Source organism: Heteronotia binoei, chromosome 2 (assembly GCF_032191835.1).
Source record: "Heteronotia binoei isolate CCM8104 ecotype False Entrance Well chromosome 2, APGP_CSIRO_Hbin_v1, whole genome shotgun sequence".
In the NCBI taxonomy this organism is placed as follows: Eukaryota; Metazoa; Chordata; class Lepidosauria; order Squamata; family Gekkonidae; genus Heteronotia; species Heteronotia binoei.
The window spans coordinates 68,497,499-68,514,057 of NC_083224.1; the positions used below are offsets into that span (position 1 = coordinate 68,497,499).

At 42.5% G+C, this 16,559-nt stretch overlaps 1 protein-coding gene across 1 annotated transcript; it reads right to left on the bottom strand.

Annotated features, from left to right (window-relative positions):
* Positions 1-440: 440 nt before the first annotated feature.
* Positions 441-3,856, bottom strand: LOC132567576 (adenosine receptor A3-like). Its single transcript, XM_060233253.1, has 2 exons — positions 3,495-3,856; positions 441-1,112 (listed from the first exon to the last, which is right to left on the bottom strand). Exons 1-2 carry the CDS (start codon positions 3,842-3,844, stop codon positions 473-475), a joined length of 990 nt encoding a protein of 329 aa, XP_060089236.1. The 5' UTR covers positions 3,845-3,856; the 3' UTR covers positions 441-472.
* Positions 3,857-16,559: the final 12,703 nt, after the last annotated feature.

Sequence of the window (16,559 nt, forward strand, 5' to 3'; positions counted from 1 at the left end):
AATAAAATAGTTATGCCACTCATCTCCACATATTGAACACACAAAACACCAGAATATGCAGAAAACAGCAGAAGCTACAATAGGCATCACAAGGGTCCAGCAAATTAAAACCAATGCAGAATTAAAGCATGGAGTTAAAACCACAAAGAGTTGGCCCCACTAAAACAATTTAGTCTCTGGCACAGGACACTCTTGCATGCCTTCCTGAATGTGGCAACTAAAGGTGCCTGCCACACCCCCTCTGGTAGGTCATTCCAGACAAATGGAGTTATCACAGAGAATGCCTGTGACAGAACTGTTGCCAAATGGACCATCCTAGGTGAGGGTTCCAACAGGAAAAGGCTGCCTGAGGACAGAGTATATCAGGAGAACAGTTTGAGCACTAGGTTGCAAATAGACAACCATTGCATTTGATACAGTACTTATGTGAACCGGACTCTCTCTGAGGCTGAGTAATTGAACACTTGTTCTTTCAGAGATTATCTTCTGACAGCTGATCTTCTGACAACTGGTCTGTTGAAACATTCTCAGCACCAGGCACATCTGGTTTGTGTTTCATTTGCAAGATGTACGTTTTCAAAATCAGTATGTAAGTTTTCCTGAACTTGTTGATCCTGAGGGCATAAACAATGGGATTCATGGCTGAATTGGTATGGGAGAGCAGAATGGCTACATATAATAACACTAGGTGTATTTTACATGTTTGGCAAAAATATGAGACTGAATTCAGAATACACAATGGCAGCCAGCACACCATGAACAGAAAAAGGACCAAGGCCAAAGACTTAGCTGTTCTAAACTCCCTTCTATAAAATTTTCTTGATCCTTTGATGGATGTTGCATTTTGCCTCAGTTTTGTTCGGATGATGTGGAAGACCTTGGCATACAGGATGCACATGATCAGCAGTGGGACAAGGATCCAGGAAAAGAAGCTGAAGTACACCACATAATCCATGTTCATCACATTTGGGTAATAACATTCCAAATAGCTGGGATTTTGGGGGTTCCTTTGGTTCCATCCAAACATGGGCATAAGACCCACCAAGAGAGAAATGAACCAGCAAGTTCCCAGAGCCATCCAGATTCTCCTCCGTGTGACAATTATCCTGTACCTGTTTTGAAAAAAAGCAAGCACACATATCAGCTGCAATTCTTTTATAGCCAAGTTTCATGAAATCTGTTGCAACCATTCATATTTAAATGGAATCTTAATATGGTATACACTTCCCCACTCTTGTCTTACTGAACCTTGGACATTCTGGGTTGTAGGGTTGCCAGCCTCCAGGTGGGGCCTGGAAATCTCCCGCTTTTACAACTGATCTCCTGCTGGCAGAGATCAGCTCCCTTGGAGATAATGGCTGCTTTGAAGGGTGGATTTTATGGCATTATATCATACTGAGGCTCCTCCCCTCCCCAAACCCCACCCTCTCCCAGATCCATCCCCAAAGTCTCCAGGTATTTTCCAACACAGACCTGGCAACCCTACAGATGAATATGTGCCAGCATGTCATCCTTAACCCTCTCCTATTCATACTATGAAGCCAATTGATTAAAAGGATGCCTTGCTGTTCCTAAGCTCCAACCAAACCCCTGAGTCTCCTTCCCTCACACCTCCATGATCATAAAGGTATTGGAGGCTGACTAAGTTTACAGAGCCCATGAGCTTGTGAAGTCAAATGGCAACTTGCCTTACTTGGTCCCTAGCCAGTGAGACTGAAGGGGAATCTCATGTTGAGAAAGAGCAGCAAAGGGGAAAGGGCAAAGAAGAAAACAATATTGTGGGGGAAATAGTCTCTCGGCTTGACTTCGTGAACGAAGATTTAAGAAATAGTAGGCTGGGAACAAAAGAATGTGGCAATTTTGCAAAAATACACTATGGATGGTAACGTGTGTGTGGGAGGGAGAATGGAGAAATAAAAAAAACAGTAAGGTTTGTCTTGCCTCATCTGTTTTTGATGGGAACATCAAAGGCAGTTAGGACACTTATTCTGGGCACAGAGGGATTATTAAACTATCAAACTAAAATAAAAAACACAAATAAAATAATAGTTATTCTTGCCAATTATTATCAAAACCAGGAAAAATTATTAAAATGACGTTGTATCATGACCAGTTGTGAATTTAGTGATGTTCCCTTATTGAACTGTTTAGTTATTTTCCTCTGATCCCTTAGCACTGAAAAGCATATACTGTAATGTAGTTTCACTTTCCTCTGCTGGTTGTTAGCTGTTAGTTTTTGTTCAAGTAGAGGCCAGGAAAGGCCATTCTTTTGTTCCAGTAAAATTTTCAATCCTTCTGGTACAGTGTGCTTGTGGGATTTTACAACTGTAGTTTATATTATTCAATTATTTTAGATATTTATACCCTGCTTTTGTCCCAAATGGAGACCCACAGCAGTTACTCCTTCTCCCCCTTCCATTTTACCCTTACATCATCAGTCTGTAGGTCTGGCTGGGAGTGACTGGCCCAAGGTCACTCAGTGAGTTTTCATGGCTGGATGGGGTTTGCATATTTTAGCTTATGAACTCCCTTGATATAAGGCAATGAATCTTTAGCTGATTGCTCGGACATTTATAGAGGGAAAGGCATCCTCTTGCGTGCTCTTGAAACAATGGGACATGGGAAAGGTAGGACTATGCTGAAAACATCTTGCTTTGGATTTAGCTCTTATGGTTTTACTTGACTTTATTTCAACATTGTGAGCAAATCTAGATGCATAATGAAATCAATCTATTAATCGTTTCCAGGTTTCAAAGGGAAATATATTTCCATGTATAGCCCTACCACCACAACCAGCATTTGGAATAAATGCCACAGGACTTCACCTATCACCCAAGGGATCTTTCCTTCCACATTTCAGGCTCAAGCTCAACCCTATCCTATCCCTTGCTGTGTTTTGCTCACTCTGCTTCATCTATTTTAACTAACCTGTTGGAGTCTGCCTAGGGAAACATACATTTTATGAAGTACAGCAAGAAAAGGTGGGAAGGGTTAGCTCCCCTTGAGTATGTACTCTGGTTTCTTTAGAACAAAGTTAGAGTCCAGTAGCACCTTTAAGACCAACAAAGTTTATTGAGAAAGTAAGCTTCCCCCAACTTGTCATTCTTTTAATCTGCTAAAAACATTTTCACTATTTTGCATATTAATTCACTGCCCACTCTTTCTATATGTAGGACTGCTAATTCCACCCCATACTATTATCTGATGAAGTGCACTTTCAGCACATGAAAGTTAAGATTCTCAATAAAACTGTGTTGGTCTTAAAGGTGTTACTGGACTCCAACTTTGTTCTATCGCTTCAGACCAACACAGCTGCCCACCTGGATCTATCTGGTTTCTTTGTTATTGAGATTGTAGACAGGTTGATTTTTGAATCTATGTGAACTGGAAGAAAGAATAAAGAGGAAGCTACAGGAGCCATGAACATATTGATGAAAGAAACATGCTACCACACTCTGGAATGAAATCCCTTGCCACAATGTAATGATACTCACCGTGTAGGAAACTTGACTCTCAAATACCGATCAATTGCTATGGCCATCAAGGACAAGATGGATGCATGAGAAAAAACCATCAACAGGCTGCAGACAAGGAGGCAAACGTAGAAGTGCATTGTAATTCCTAAGCTCACTACAATGGCCAATGGAATAACAAGAATCCCAACAGCAATATCGGCCAGAGCCAGAGACACAATGAAGTAAAAAGTGGTATTTTGGTTGGCTGGGATCAGTTTCACCACCCAGACTACCAGAGCATTTCCCAAGGTGGCAGTCACTGCTATTAGGACCTCAATAGCAATGTAGGCAATAAGCAGGGTGTCCTTGGACAAGTTACTCTTGGTCATCTTCCCCTAAAATCTAAGTGCTGTTCTCAGAGCAAGAGAAAAGTTTGATGTAGAGATGATAATCCACTTCAAGCACTCCCAGAGTTTCACTTCATACAAAATTACAGAAGTCAGATGAGCTGTTTTTCTGTATCTCAAAAAAGCAGCTTTTGTAGAGGAATCTGCAGAACCAAATTGCTCCTAGAGGCATACTCTTGTTTCTGTCCCAGCACCCCTAGATTCCAGGTTTGGTTGGCTCTCCACCCTGAAACAAACAGTACATGTGAATAAAAGATATCAGTCCAGTCTCTTTGAGAAAATACTAAAGTAGCAAAAATAAAATGTACATTTAAAATCCATAAGAGGAAGCAATTATATAAGTTTCTTCAGTGGGTTTCCTAATGGTAAAGTATGCTGCTTCTGGCAACAGCTACCATAATCTGCTTGAGGGTAAACTTTCTATGTGCTTCTCCTGAGAGGTTCTTAGGCATCTATATGCACACATACAAATACCACTCAATACAGAAAATGTGTTTTTGAAAGAAAAAACGTCCTACAAATTGCTGTGAGATGCACTGAGGAAACTTGCAGAAACAAAATGTTGTAATCTAACCTCACAGGAAGTTACAACTTAAATTTTTAATGAAATGTTTCAGGGGACATTTTCAGGACTTATACTGGTATTCCAGTTTCAGTTTAAATTCAGCTGCACTTTCAAAATGTCATAACTTGCCAAATGTTCTACATCCACCCTCTCCCCTCAAGTAGTAGTATGAACTTTTACAGGATGTCCTTGGAAGGTAGAACGTATCACTGGAGTTTTATGGAGTCTATTGACATTAAATAACTTGCTTGTTTGCAAATGTTTAGCATATCAGCGTTATTTTATAAATGTATATATTTATTTAATTCATTTTGCCCTGCATTTTTCCTCAGGGGGAACCCAAAGTGACTCCATTTTATTCTCACAACAACCCTGTAAAAGTAGGTGAGAGTGAAAGTGTGTGACTGGCCTAAAGTCACCCAGTGATCTTCCATGACATGAGTGGGGATTTGAACCTGGGTTTCCCAGGTCTTAGTCCAGCACTCTTAACCACTATACAACACTGGCCTTATTAAGACAAAGCAAGTGTTTTTGTGAGGAGACTCAATATTCCTCCCTCCAGCTCTACAATTCTGTCTATCTATATGTCACTGGGAAAAAATGCTTTCCAGTCTAGAATAGATTATCTGTTGACAGTTATTATGGGATGGAAGTACATAGACAGTTAGGTCTTGTTTCAAAGCAATGTCAGTATGACACCCTGAAATTTAAAACCCTGAAAAGTAAACTACTGATATTCAATTCTCCTTGTATCTAAATCAAGAAAGTGAATGTTTCTGTTGTTGGAAAGGATCTTGATGTAACATGCTGAACAATACACTTTCAATCCATTTTTAGTGCACTTTTCAACTGGATTTTGCAGCATAAAATGCAAAATCTACTTCCAAATGATGACTAAAGTGCATTTCAAGTTGATTGAAAGTGCATTATTCAGCATGTGTGAAATCTTCTGTAAACTCTCTCCACCCATGTCCTACTCTGCACCCATGTCCTACTGCCTGAAGCCTCAAAACCAGCAAAAATAATAGAAATACTTTATTAAAATTTCCAGGATAATGATTAAAGTGAAAGAGCCTAGTGGTACCTAAGATACAAACAAATGTATTGTGCTATAAGTTTTGATGAACCAGAGCCTGCTTCATCAGAATAATGTGCATTATTTGGCAGCTGTATTTATATTCAGAATTTCAAAAAGGCCCAGAGGGCCTGGTCTTTCCAGTGCATGGTATGTGACATAACATTGCAGAGAACAAATGAAAATGATGTCCAGTTGAAGGAGGAATCAATCCACTCAGGATAGGTCAGTTAATCAGTCAGTTTATTATGATCCAAGATCAGAAACTGACCTTTCAGGAAACCTCAGGGTAGGTGTGAACCTAGGGATGGTAGACCCCCTGGTGGGGGGTGGAAGTCCCCTATTGCCAGGCCCCACCTCTCTGCTGTGGATCAGCTGGTTGGCAGGGGGGAATTACCTCCCAAATGAGGGAAGAATGCCCAACATTTCAGCAATGTGCCTATGTGACTTCAATATGACCCAGAAGTGGCATAGGCACATTAGGGCAATGCTCTGTTTTAGGGGCAAAAATCTTTGGTAGAATTCTGTGGCAGAATTAATTTCTACCATAGAATTTTTGCATCAAAACCATCACCTCAATGTCTCTGATGTGCCTCTGTCGCATGGACACATCACTAAAATATTCAAAGAAACTCTCAGCTCCTGGTAAGCTCACCCCCACTCCCCCATCAGCTGACTGGAGGGATATGGCAACCCTATGTGGACCACTCCCAGCTACTCATATATTATCAAAACAGGTCACTCTGAAGAGTGTGAATAAACCTGCAAGGAGGAAAAATTGCTTCTATAGTAATCTCATAAGTCTTTATCAAGGCAAACTCTGGTGATGTTAGATTTGCATATGAATTTCTACTCAGAAGCTTGACTGAGTTTCCCTTTAAAACTTTTCTGCTAAAATACTACAACATTTTGCTCTTATTATTCAACCTGCAGAAGGGTGGAATGTTCTCAATACATGTGGCCAACGTAAATGGCCAAAGACCATCGATGGCACCTGATGGCATGTATAAAACAGAGATAAAATAAAGGACAGAAGAAGGATGTAAGCTACTTTGGATCCCAATTACAGAGGAAAAGTAGGGTATCTGTTACAAATAACCTTCCAGGTGTAGTAGCAATTCTGACAATCCTAATTTGTTGGGGCTCAATGGGACTGTACAGCACAAGCCTTTGGCCATCAAACTATCAAACAAGAGTACTTGTATGCCATTGGTTGAGTCTGCTCTTCTCTCCTGCCCAAGTGGCTATTGCCAGCCAGCAAAGCTGATTCTGTCAATAAAACACAACCAGCTTTAGTTCTGGCAGTTACTGTGGGAACACATTGTTGGTCCATCACACATTGATCACCCATCTCTGGCCTCCCATTGCCTAACTCCCTTGCCCCTGGCTCCTGCAGGACCAGGAATGTTGAACAAACTGCCAGAAGCAGTCTCGCCACAGAGACAGTCACATCTCAGCTCTTCTCTGTCAACTGGCCTCAGAAAGGGCTGCAAAGCTCCTGTGGCCTCACGAAAGGTCCTATCAACAACCCACACAGACAGCCTCCCAGCACACATAGCGTCTGAAGGCCACTGCAATAGCAAGGGAGCCTGGTACTGCTAGGGCTGCCAATCCCCAGGTGGGGGCAGGGGATCCCCCAGTTTGGAGGCCCTCCGCCCACGTCAGGATCATCAGAAAGTGGGGGGGGGGGAGGAAAATGACTGGTTTGCATGGGGTATAATGGAAAATTGATCTGTGGGTATCTGGGGCTCTGGGGAGCTGTTTTTTGAGGTAGAGGCACCAAATGTTCAGCATAGCATCCAGTATCCTTTCCCAAAATACCTTCCAAGTTTCAAAAGAATTGGACCAGGGGGTCCAATTCTATGAGCCCCAAAAGAAGGTGCCCCTATCCTTCATTATTTCCAGTGGAAGGAAGGCATTTAAAAGATGTGCTGTCCCTTTAAATGTGATGGCCAGAACTCCCTTTGGAGTTCAATTATGCTTGTCACAGCCTTGCTTCTGGCTCCACTCCCAAAGTCCCCAGATATTTCTTGAATTTGACTTGGCAACCCTAGGTACTGGCTCAGAGGGTATGGCTGTCCTACCTTTACTTTCTTTCATTCCCTCTCTCCCTCCTTCCCTCAGCCTTGCTCCAAGATGGTTGCCTGAGAAGGAGATAGGGAAGTCTCACAGGCTTGTTGTTCAGATCAAAGGGATGAGAGAAATGAGGAGAATCAGGGCCTTTTTTTGTAGCAGGAACTCCTTTGCATATTTGTAGCCAATCCTCCTGGAGCTTACAGTAGCCCCTGTACTAAGAACCCTGTAAACTCCTGGAGGATTGGATACATTAGGAGTGTGTAGCCTAATATGCAAAAGAGTTCCTATTACAAAAAAAGCCTTGAGGAGAATGATGTCAGCTGCTTTGGTTCCCCCCTCCACACACACACACTGTAAAGAAAGACTGTCCTTTTCCTTAGAGGCTGCAGTAGGGTTGCCAAGTCCAATTCAAGAAATATCTGGGGACTTTGGAGGTGGAGCCAGGAGACACTGGGGGTGGAGCCAGGAACAAGGATGTGACAAGCATAATTGAACTCCAAGGGAGTTTTGGCCATCACATTTAAAGGGATAGCACACCTTTTTAAATGTCTTCCTTCCATAGGAAATAATGAAGGATAGGGGGCTCATAGAATTGGACCCTCTGGTGCAATTGTTTTAAAACTTAGGGGATACTTTGGGGAGAGCCCCCGAAACTTCCAGATCAATTCCCCATTATACCCTATGAGAATCAATCTCCACATAGGGAATAATGAAGTGCTCAGCAGACGTTTCCCTCCCCCCCCCGGGTTTCTGGTGACTCTGAAGCGAGGGATTGGCCTCTCTACTCAAGAGTTACTGCCAACATCTTCAAGGTAACACAGACACACCATCCCAAGAGGAAGCCTCCGTAGAAATGCACATGGTCCTCTGGGGGCGGGGCTTCCCCCCCACCGGGCAGCTGACTGGGGGCGGGAAGCAGCCTGGGAAAGTGGAAGAACCCTCGCTGGGACCTGGGGATTGGCAAGCCTAGGCTGCAGAGTTGCCAACTCCAAGTTAGGAACTTCCAGATGGCAGAGATCACCTCCCCTTGAGGTGTGTACTGGGGAGTTAATGCCTTCACTTGGGTGGATGGGAAGACAGCAAGGCTTTTGGAGCTTTTGTCTAATGGAAATTTGATTAAGTGGTCTTAGTTGACATCAAAAAGTAAAATTGAGCAGATTGGCTCTTCGAGGAAGCATTCAATGCAAAATGTGATCCAAGCTGACGGGCACATAAAGGGAACACAACCTTTGGAGCCAGGATTTATATGGAATCTAGATACCACACGGAATTGAATAAGAGATGTGAAGGACTATAAATCCTGTGGACATTTGAATTTTTGTGGTTACTTTCCTTTTGCGATATATTTTTGTATATTGTGTATCTGGTATCATTAGAAACAAAAAGAGACAAACAAGAGAGACTTTACATATTTATATTTTTATTGCGTGTTTTATACACAGTTGTTTTTTTCTGCTTGCTATTGTTCAGCAGCAGCCACCCTACGACAGCCACTGTGGCATAGGAGATAAGGGCTTCAGAGTAGGATCTGCCAAGCCCAGGTTTTTGCTGTAGAAACTGACTGGGTGATTTTGGACCAGTCACACACTTCCAGCCTAACTTGTCCTCACAGGGTTGTTGTTCAGATCACACAGGGGGAGAGGGAAATGATGTATGCTTTGGTTCCCCCCCCCCACTGTGAAGAAAGACTGTCATTTTTCTATGTAGTCAAGAAATACAAAAACCATGGGAGTGACAAATTCAAAATACCAAGTAAATTCTCAGTGTACAAAAATATCTATGTATTGTTGTTTTCTCAAATGTTAGTACCTAAGTATACAATTCATTATTTTCAGGATACTGAGTACACAATTTTACAGTCCAAATGACAATATCACCAGTGTTACAATATATAATCATCCATTCATCACAAATTCAACTTGAAGAGCTATGACATAATCAACTCAAATAATTTTTACAAAGCTTATGGTAACAGTGCTTATTAAATTTCTCCCGGTAGTTTTAATGCCTACGTAGTGCGTTTCGTCCCTTCTTCAAGGGGATATAAATGTATGATGCGTCTTTTTTGAGAATCCAGTGTCTTTATTATTGGCTTCTTCCATTTTGCCCCACCAAGTTCTCACTGCACTGATCATCCATTCATCACTTGCAGGCATGAGCAAAAAAATTGGGAAGGTCTGATTCCTACAACGAAGATGTAATAAACGAATAATTATTGGAACATGACTTATTCAAGTGGTCAGTGCAGTGAGAACACGGTGGGGCAAAACGGAAGAAGCCAATAAAGATACCGGATTCTCAAAAAAGACTCATCATAAATTTGAGGTAGTTTGCCATTGTCTGTCTCTGTGTAGCAACCCTGGACTTCCTTTGTGGTCTCCCATTGAATATACCAACAAGGGCCAAACTTGTTTAGCTTCTGAGAATTGACAAGATTGGGCTAGCCAGGGATATCCAGGTCAGATTGCTTCAGCAGTAGAGGTCAATTATTTTTTTTACACTGCTATTTTAAAGTTATTTTAGACTTTGTGTTTTAGCCCTTCAAGTCAGTATTTTCATTCTTGGACATAATGTCCCAAATATTAAGGGCCTGGTCGTACTTGAAGATTGGCTGTGAGTCATACTGTCTTCTTGTTCTATGTGTTACCACTTACCAGGTTACTAGCAGGATCCCTGCTATATATCCTGCTGAGGTTCCCTTCCCCCCAAACACCATCCTCCCCAGTTTCCAGCACCAAAGTCTCCAGATATTTTCCAACCTAGATTTCGCAAGCCTATGTGGCTTCTACATTACAGAATGGTTTGCCTGAGGGTATTAGGAAGGTCCCTGTGCTTCTATCATTTTGCAAAATGCAGAATTGTTCAGATGGACATTCTTGCAGAAAAGTAAAGCTGTGGTGTGATGGTTCAGCTCAGGAGGTGATATTTCTTAGAGATAAAGTCTTTCCTGAAATGTTTGTCTTGTTGCCTTAATCAGATACATTTGCTTGCATTGGTTTTTCCCTCTGTTGTACTAGGAACCTTGGCTGTTAGATTCACATGTTTTTTAATCTTGTAATCTGCTAACTGATTTGATGTTATCATGTTTTGTAATCCATTTACTGATTGACTGAAAAGGGTTTTTTCAGACTCTGAAGATTGCTCTAAAAGTAACATCGCCTATTTCCCCGGTTCAAGGCCTAGCGTGTTCGTGTTTTTTGCAAAATTCTCCATTGACTGTGCACAAAAACCAGGCTTTGGAGCAGACTCCCCTGTGTGGCAGCTTGCACGGTACAATCTACAGAGTCCATTACAGAAGTCTATGGTTTGGATTGAGTAATCCACAACTTGTTTTGGGGTACAGATGTTACTTTTGGTTTGATTGAAGAATAAGGAACACTAGAAACTGCAAATTGGGAAATGGGAAACATTTTCAGCCTTATAACTCAAAATGAACTCAAGTACTCCCTATTATACCTTTCAGGATGCTCTGTTGATCTTTTCCAATAACTCCTCTTTTTGTTGTCACACATAGGATGATGGGCTTTGACACTTTTTTTTTTTAATCCACATTGGGAAGGGAGAATCTAGAGCAGAGAAGTGCTCATGCACTGGGGTGCTATCACTCATGCATATTTGTTGCCTGCTTTAGTGTAGTGTTGAGGCTTAACTTCACTAACTTTGCATAGGCCAAATACTGAAAGTGAAAAATGAATTGGTTATCTAACATGCTGCCTTACTCACATCATACACCATAAGGAGGATATTAACACCACAGTTGATTTAGCATTTTGGACTATCTTCAAGTTTGATGGGACTTTCCTAAAAATGACACCTTTGGAAATCAGTCTGTTATAAGTCTTTAAAAAGATTTGATCACCCAGTGAAAAAGTCATTGTTTCTAAAGTTGCCAGCTCTGTGTTGGGAAATACCTGGAGATTTTGGGGGTAGAGCTGGGGACAGACTGGGGTTGCCAGGTCTGTGCTGGAAAATATCTGGAGACTTCAGGGGTAGATCTGGGAGAGGTTGGGGTTTGGGGAGGAGAGGGGCCTCAGCATGGTACAATGCCATAGAGTCCACCCTTCAAAGCAGCCATTTTCTTCATGGGAGCTGATCTTTGCCAGCTGGAGATCAGTTATAAAAGCAGGAGATCCCCAGGTCCCACCTGGCGGCTGGCACCCCTAAGACAGACATCAGCAGGGCACAATGCTGTAGAGTCCACTCTCCAAAGCACCCATTTTCTCCAGGGGAACTGATTTCTATTGTCTGAAGGGCAGTCATAATAGCAGGAGATCTCCAGACTCCACCTGGAAGCTGGCAACTTTATCTTCTTACCCATTCATCCAGCACTATGAAATCTGTTTGTCTTCTCCCAAGATGGCCACTTCAGAGAAAACCTGACCAACTTCTGATGTCAGCACTGATATGTAGAAAGTTCAGAAGAATATTTTTAATCTGATTCCATCTCAGATATACGGCTGTTCAGCAGAGGGACCTCTGATAGGGTGAATGGAAGCACACTATGAAAGAAAACCTATGGATCACTTTTTAAAATTCAAAAGCTGGTCTGTTTTATGTTCTGAAATGCAAGCAGTGAGCTGTTTCTTTTGAAGTTGAACAGCATTCACCATTACATCAAGGGTGTGTGTTTGTTTTTGGGGGGCGAGCAGGAACGCAAAGGAATGCAGTTCCGACTGGCTTGGTGTCAGGGGATGTGACCTACTATGCAAATGAGTTCCTGCTAGTCTTTTTCTACAAAAAGCCATGTGTGAAACAATGGTTATGACAGAGGGTGTGGCCTAATATGCAAATCAGTTTGGATGGATGAAAGGGAGGTAAATATGGAGAACTGAACAATTTCAACCTAGACAGCGTTCAATACACATACCAGAGACTCAGTTAGTATCACTGGTTCCTTCCTCATTATCCAACCACCAGCCACTGAGTTGTTCATTGCATTTGTGATCCATTCACAAGGAAGGGAACTACAACTGCAAAGTACTGTGGCAGGCTTAGATATCAGATATGGGGCAATTTCATAAGGCCCTTTCAAAATGTTCGTTTTGAGATGTATATAGTCATATATAGAAATATATATGGAAGGGTGATTCCAGCATCCTGGGCAGAATGGGGTCCAAGAATCATCTCACCAAACCCCCAGCTGCACCTACCCCACTGAGGTCCAAGCAAGAGCCCTCATTCCACCACTGGAAGCCATCTGCCCGAGATTTGGGTAGTGCAGACAGAAGCAGCCACTGCTATCAAGCCAGCTGCCCTCTCCATCAGGATATGTGGGGTCATTATCAGTCACCCTCACTCTGCATGAAGCCCACAGCACCTTCCCCTGTGGCCTGTTGATTAAAACTACCCCTGCTCAATGGCAAGATGTACTTATGAAATATCTAAGACTAGTTAGGGCAGAGTTCATTCCTTGGGTGCAAAGAAATCTTCGGGGGACAAATCAGACACTCAATGTAACTTTAAAGAAAGCTGTCAGCATGATGGAGGCTTTGTACTATGACAGCGTAATAGTCAAGACTTTTTCTCAGTTGAAGAACCCAAGGCAACAATTCTTCTAGCACCCTTGTGATGGAAATAGAAGAAGAACTGGAGATTTATACCCTGCCCTTCTCTCTGAATCAGAGACTCAGAGTGGCTTACAATCTCCTTTATTTTCTCCCCCCACAACAAACACCCTGTGAGGTGGGTGGGGCTGAGAGGGCTCTCACAGCAGCTGCAACTTTCAAGGACAGCCTCTGCTAACCTAAGGCCATTCCAGCAAGTGCAAGTGGAGGAATGGGGAATCAAACCCGGTTCTCCCAGATAAGAGTCCACGCACTTAACCACTACACCAAACTGGCTCTCTAGAGAGCTGTCAGCACTTTGGATGTCATGAAGAACATGACATTGAGTCACAACTGACTCATGGCAACTCCATCTATCGGGTGTTCCAGGCAAGACACAAGCAGAAGTGGTTTGCCATTGCCTTCCTCTGCATAGTCTGCAGGCAGCCCCTGCCCAGTGGAACGCACTCCCCAAAAACATCAGGGCCTTGCGGGACTTGCCACAATTCCACAAGGCCTGCAAGACAGAATTGTTTAGGCTGGCATTTAACATCTAATGGGGAGGCGACCACTATTCCACCATCCCACAGCACTGGTATTTGAACCCATCCCATTATAAATGTAGAGCACTAAGCAACACCTAACATCATTATTACATGTAGTGCTCAATAAAAACTACCCATGCCATCTTGGGCTCTAGGGAATGAAATTGAAACTGGAAGGATGCTTTTAAATTGTACAAAATTATTTGAAATATTTAATGATTTTATTGTGATTTTATTTTAGCACCATGTTGTTTTTATTGTTATTAGCTGCCCTGAGCCTGTCAGGGGAGGGCAGCATATAAATGCAATTCAATAAATAAATAGTACCCCCAGTCTTCCTTGGAGGTTTTCCTTCTAAGTACTAACCATTGTCAAACCTGCTTAGTTTCCATGCCTTGGTAAGTTCTAATGAAACTGGGCTATTTAGGCTGCTTACCTTGTGGGGAATGTTTTGCTTGCCCCGCTGCACACTTCTTATGAGCAGAACTGGGAATTGCACCTCTCTGTCATTAGGTCTTTGGTCCTATGACAGATTTTGTCTGTAATAAAATTAATTAAACCAGATTATGCTTATATTCTATGTACAAATGACCCATCTTGTCTATGGAGAGTTCAAGGATAGACATTTCTCCATTCAGTTCTCTAGCAGCAATCCCTTTGGGCACAAGACCTAATAACTGCTAGAGCAGGGGTCCTCAAACTACGGCCCGCGGGCCAGATGCGGCCCGCTGAGGACGTTTATGCGGCCCACCAGGTTATGGCAAAATCAGACTGGAAGTGACGTTCGACCTAAACTCGCGTTAGCAACGCACACTTCCGGCACTGGGCTGAGGGCGGCGGAGACAGAGTGTGAGGTGATACCGAGGTGAGGTGAGTTCCCAGGCCGGGGTGTGTGGTGTGGGGAAGGGAGAGAGATACAGAAGACGGAGAACTGACGGCCCGCGGCCTTGTACAGTAACGGCAGTCTGGCCCTCCAACAGTCTGAGGGACAGTGAACTGGCCCCCTATTTAAAAAGTTTGAGGACCCCTGTGCTAGAGGCATGACCCAAAGGCAGGGAATGGAAGCTGGAATCTTGTTGGCAGGGAATGGAAGCTGGAATCCAAAGATGATACCAAGAAGCTGGGTGTATATCAGCTGAAAAGCCTGCTAACACCTGAGGACATGTATTCTGCAAGCAGTCCAAATGTGTCTCCTTGAAAATGTGCTCATGTGTACTTATATGAGCAAACTCCCAACTCTGCAAAGCAACCATGGTGAACATGTAGCTGTGAAAGAGTTGAATGATAACATATCAGTCAGGGGTATCAAATTCATTTGTTAGGAGGGCCACATCTGACACAAATGAGGCTTTGTGGGGCCAGGCCATGTGTGCCATAAAATGTAATGTGAGGTAGTGGGGATAAAAAGAACTTTATGAAGGACACAGACAAACACAATTAAAGATACTATATTTTAACTTAAAATACAAACATGTTTAAAACTCTTGCAATATTTTGTTTAAAATGGAAAGTGGGAGAATAGTGGAATTTGGCAATGCAATTTTAAAAATAAAATATCAAGAGAAAGCCTAAGGATCACAGCAGAAACTAAAAATATAACATGCTCTGAGCCTGGGAAAACATGTATTTGGAATAGTGGGATCTGGTAATCCATTTTGTTAAAAATAAAACATCAAGAAAAAACACAAGGACCACAGCAGAAACTAAAAATATAAGATGCTAAGCTTGGGAAAACAATGAAATGACATTGCAAGCTTCTCGCCTCACCCCAGGGTCTACTCAGATTGGCAATGGCTCTTCAGTGAAATAGCCCCCTTTGGCCATGGGTCCCCAGGTTAAAGTACTCACTAAGTCAGGTCCATTCAGCAGAGGCAAGCTGGCTTAAAGCATCAACCCTTTATTTGCAAAGAACTCCAGGAAGCATGAGTTTTTCAGCTGAAAAACTATCTCCACTCCATTGAAACACATTGCAGCACAAATAAAGTTGCAAGGAAAATGTGGAATGGATTTTCCATGAAAGTCTTTGGGCCCTATCTATCTGGACACATAGACCTTAATAGAAAATCCATTTCATGTTTTCCTTGCAGCTTTGCTCTATGCTGCAGCCAGCAAAGACAAAGCAGAAAGAGCTAGGAACTTCATCAGCCTTGGAGCTTCAAAGGATGAGGACAGGAGGTGGAGGAAGGGAGGAAAGAGCCCCATGGGCCTGATTAAAGCCCTGGGTGGGCCAGGTGTGGCCAAATGTAGGTGGAAGACAAACTATATGTATTTGATTTTTGAAGAATTTATAAGTATCAAGACTGCACAGGAAGGTAGAGAAAATCACACATAACCATTGTAGTTCTTGTTGAAAAGTCATAGTTAAGAATTCAATGTAAGGAGCTGTGAAGATGTACATGAGCTATTGTTTAAAAGTGCTTCAAGTGCCACAAATATTTATTTACATAAAGCATACCTTTAACCCAAGTTAACAAATTATTTTTCCCCTTGGCACAGGAAACAAGAGTCTTTGCACTAAAGATACCTTGTCAAAAAGTCCCAACCCAGGGACCCCTTGGTATGAGTGGGCAGAGCTCCAAGTTACACAACCAACCTGCAGTGTGAGCTTCTGTCTCCTTGACACCTTACATCAAGAGAATGCACTGAACCAACCTAGACTGTGTCCGTGTGTTTTAATTATCAACATGTTTATACTGTTTTCAATTATATAACTTTCAAAGTGATGAGGGTGCTTTCACAGTACAACCCCCCCCTTACCCACGTCCTTATAGTATGAAGTACTACACCACAGAATCCCATCCGCTTGCTCCATAAGGGGTCATTCTATAGTTATGAAATATAAAGTGCCTTTAAAACTTTATCTAGCATCAAGGCCTGAAACCACAAAGTGTTG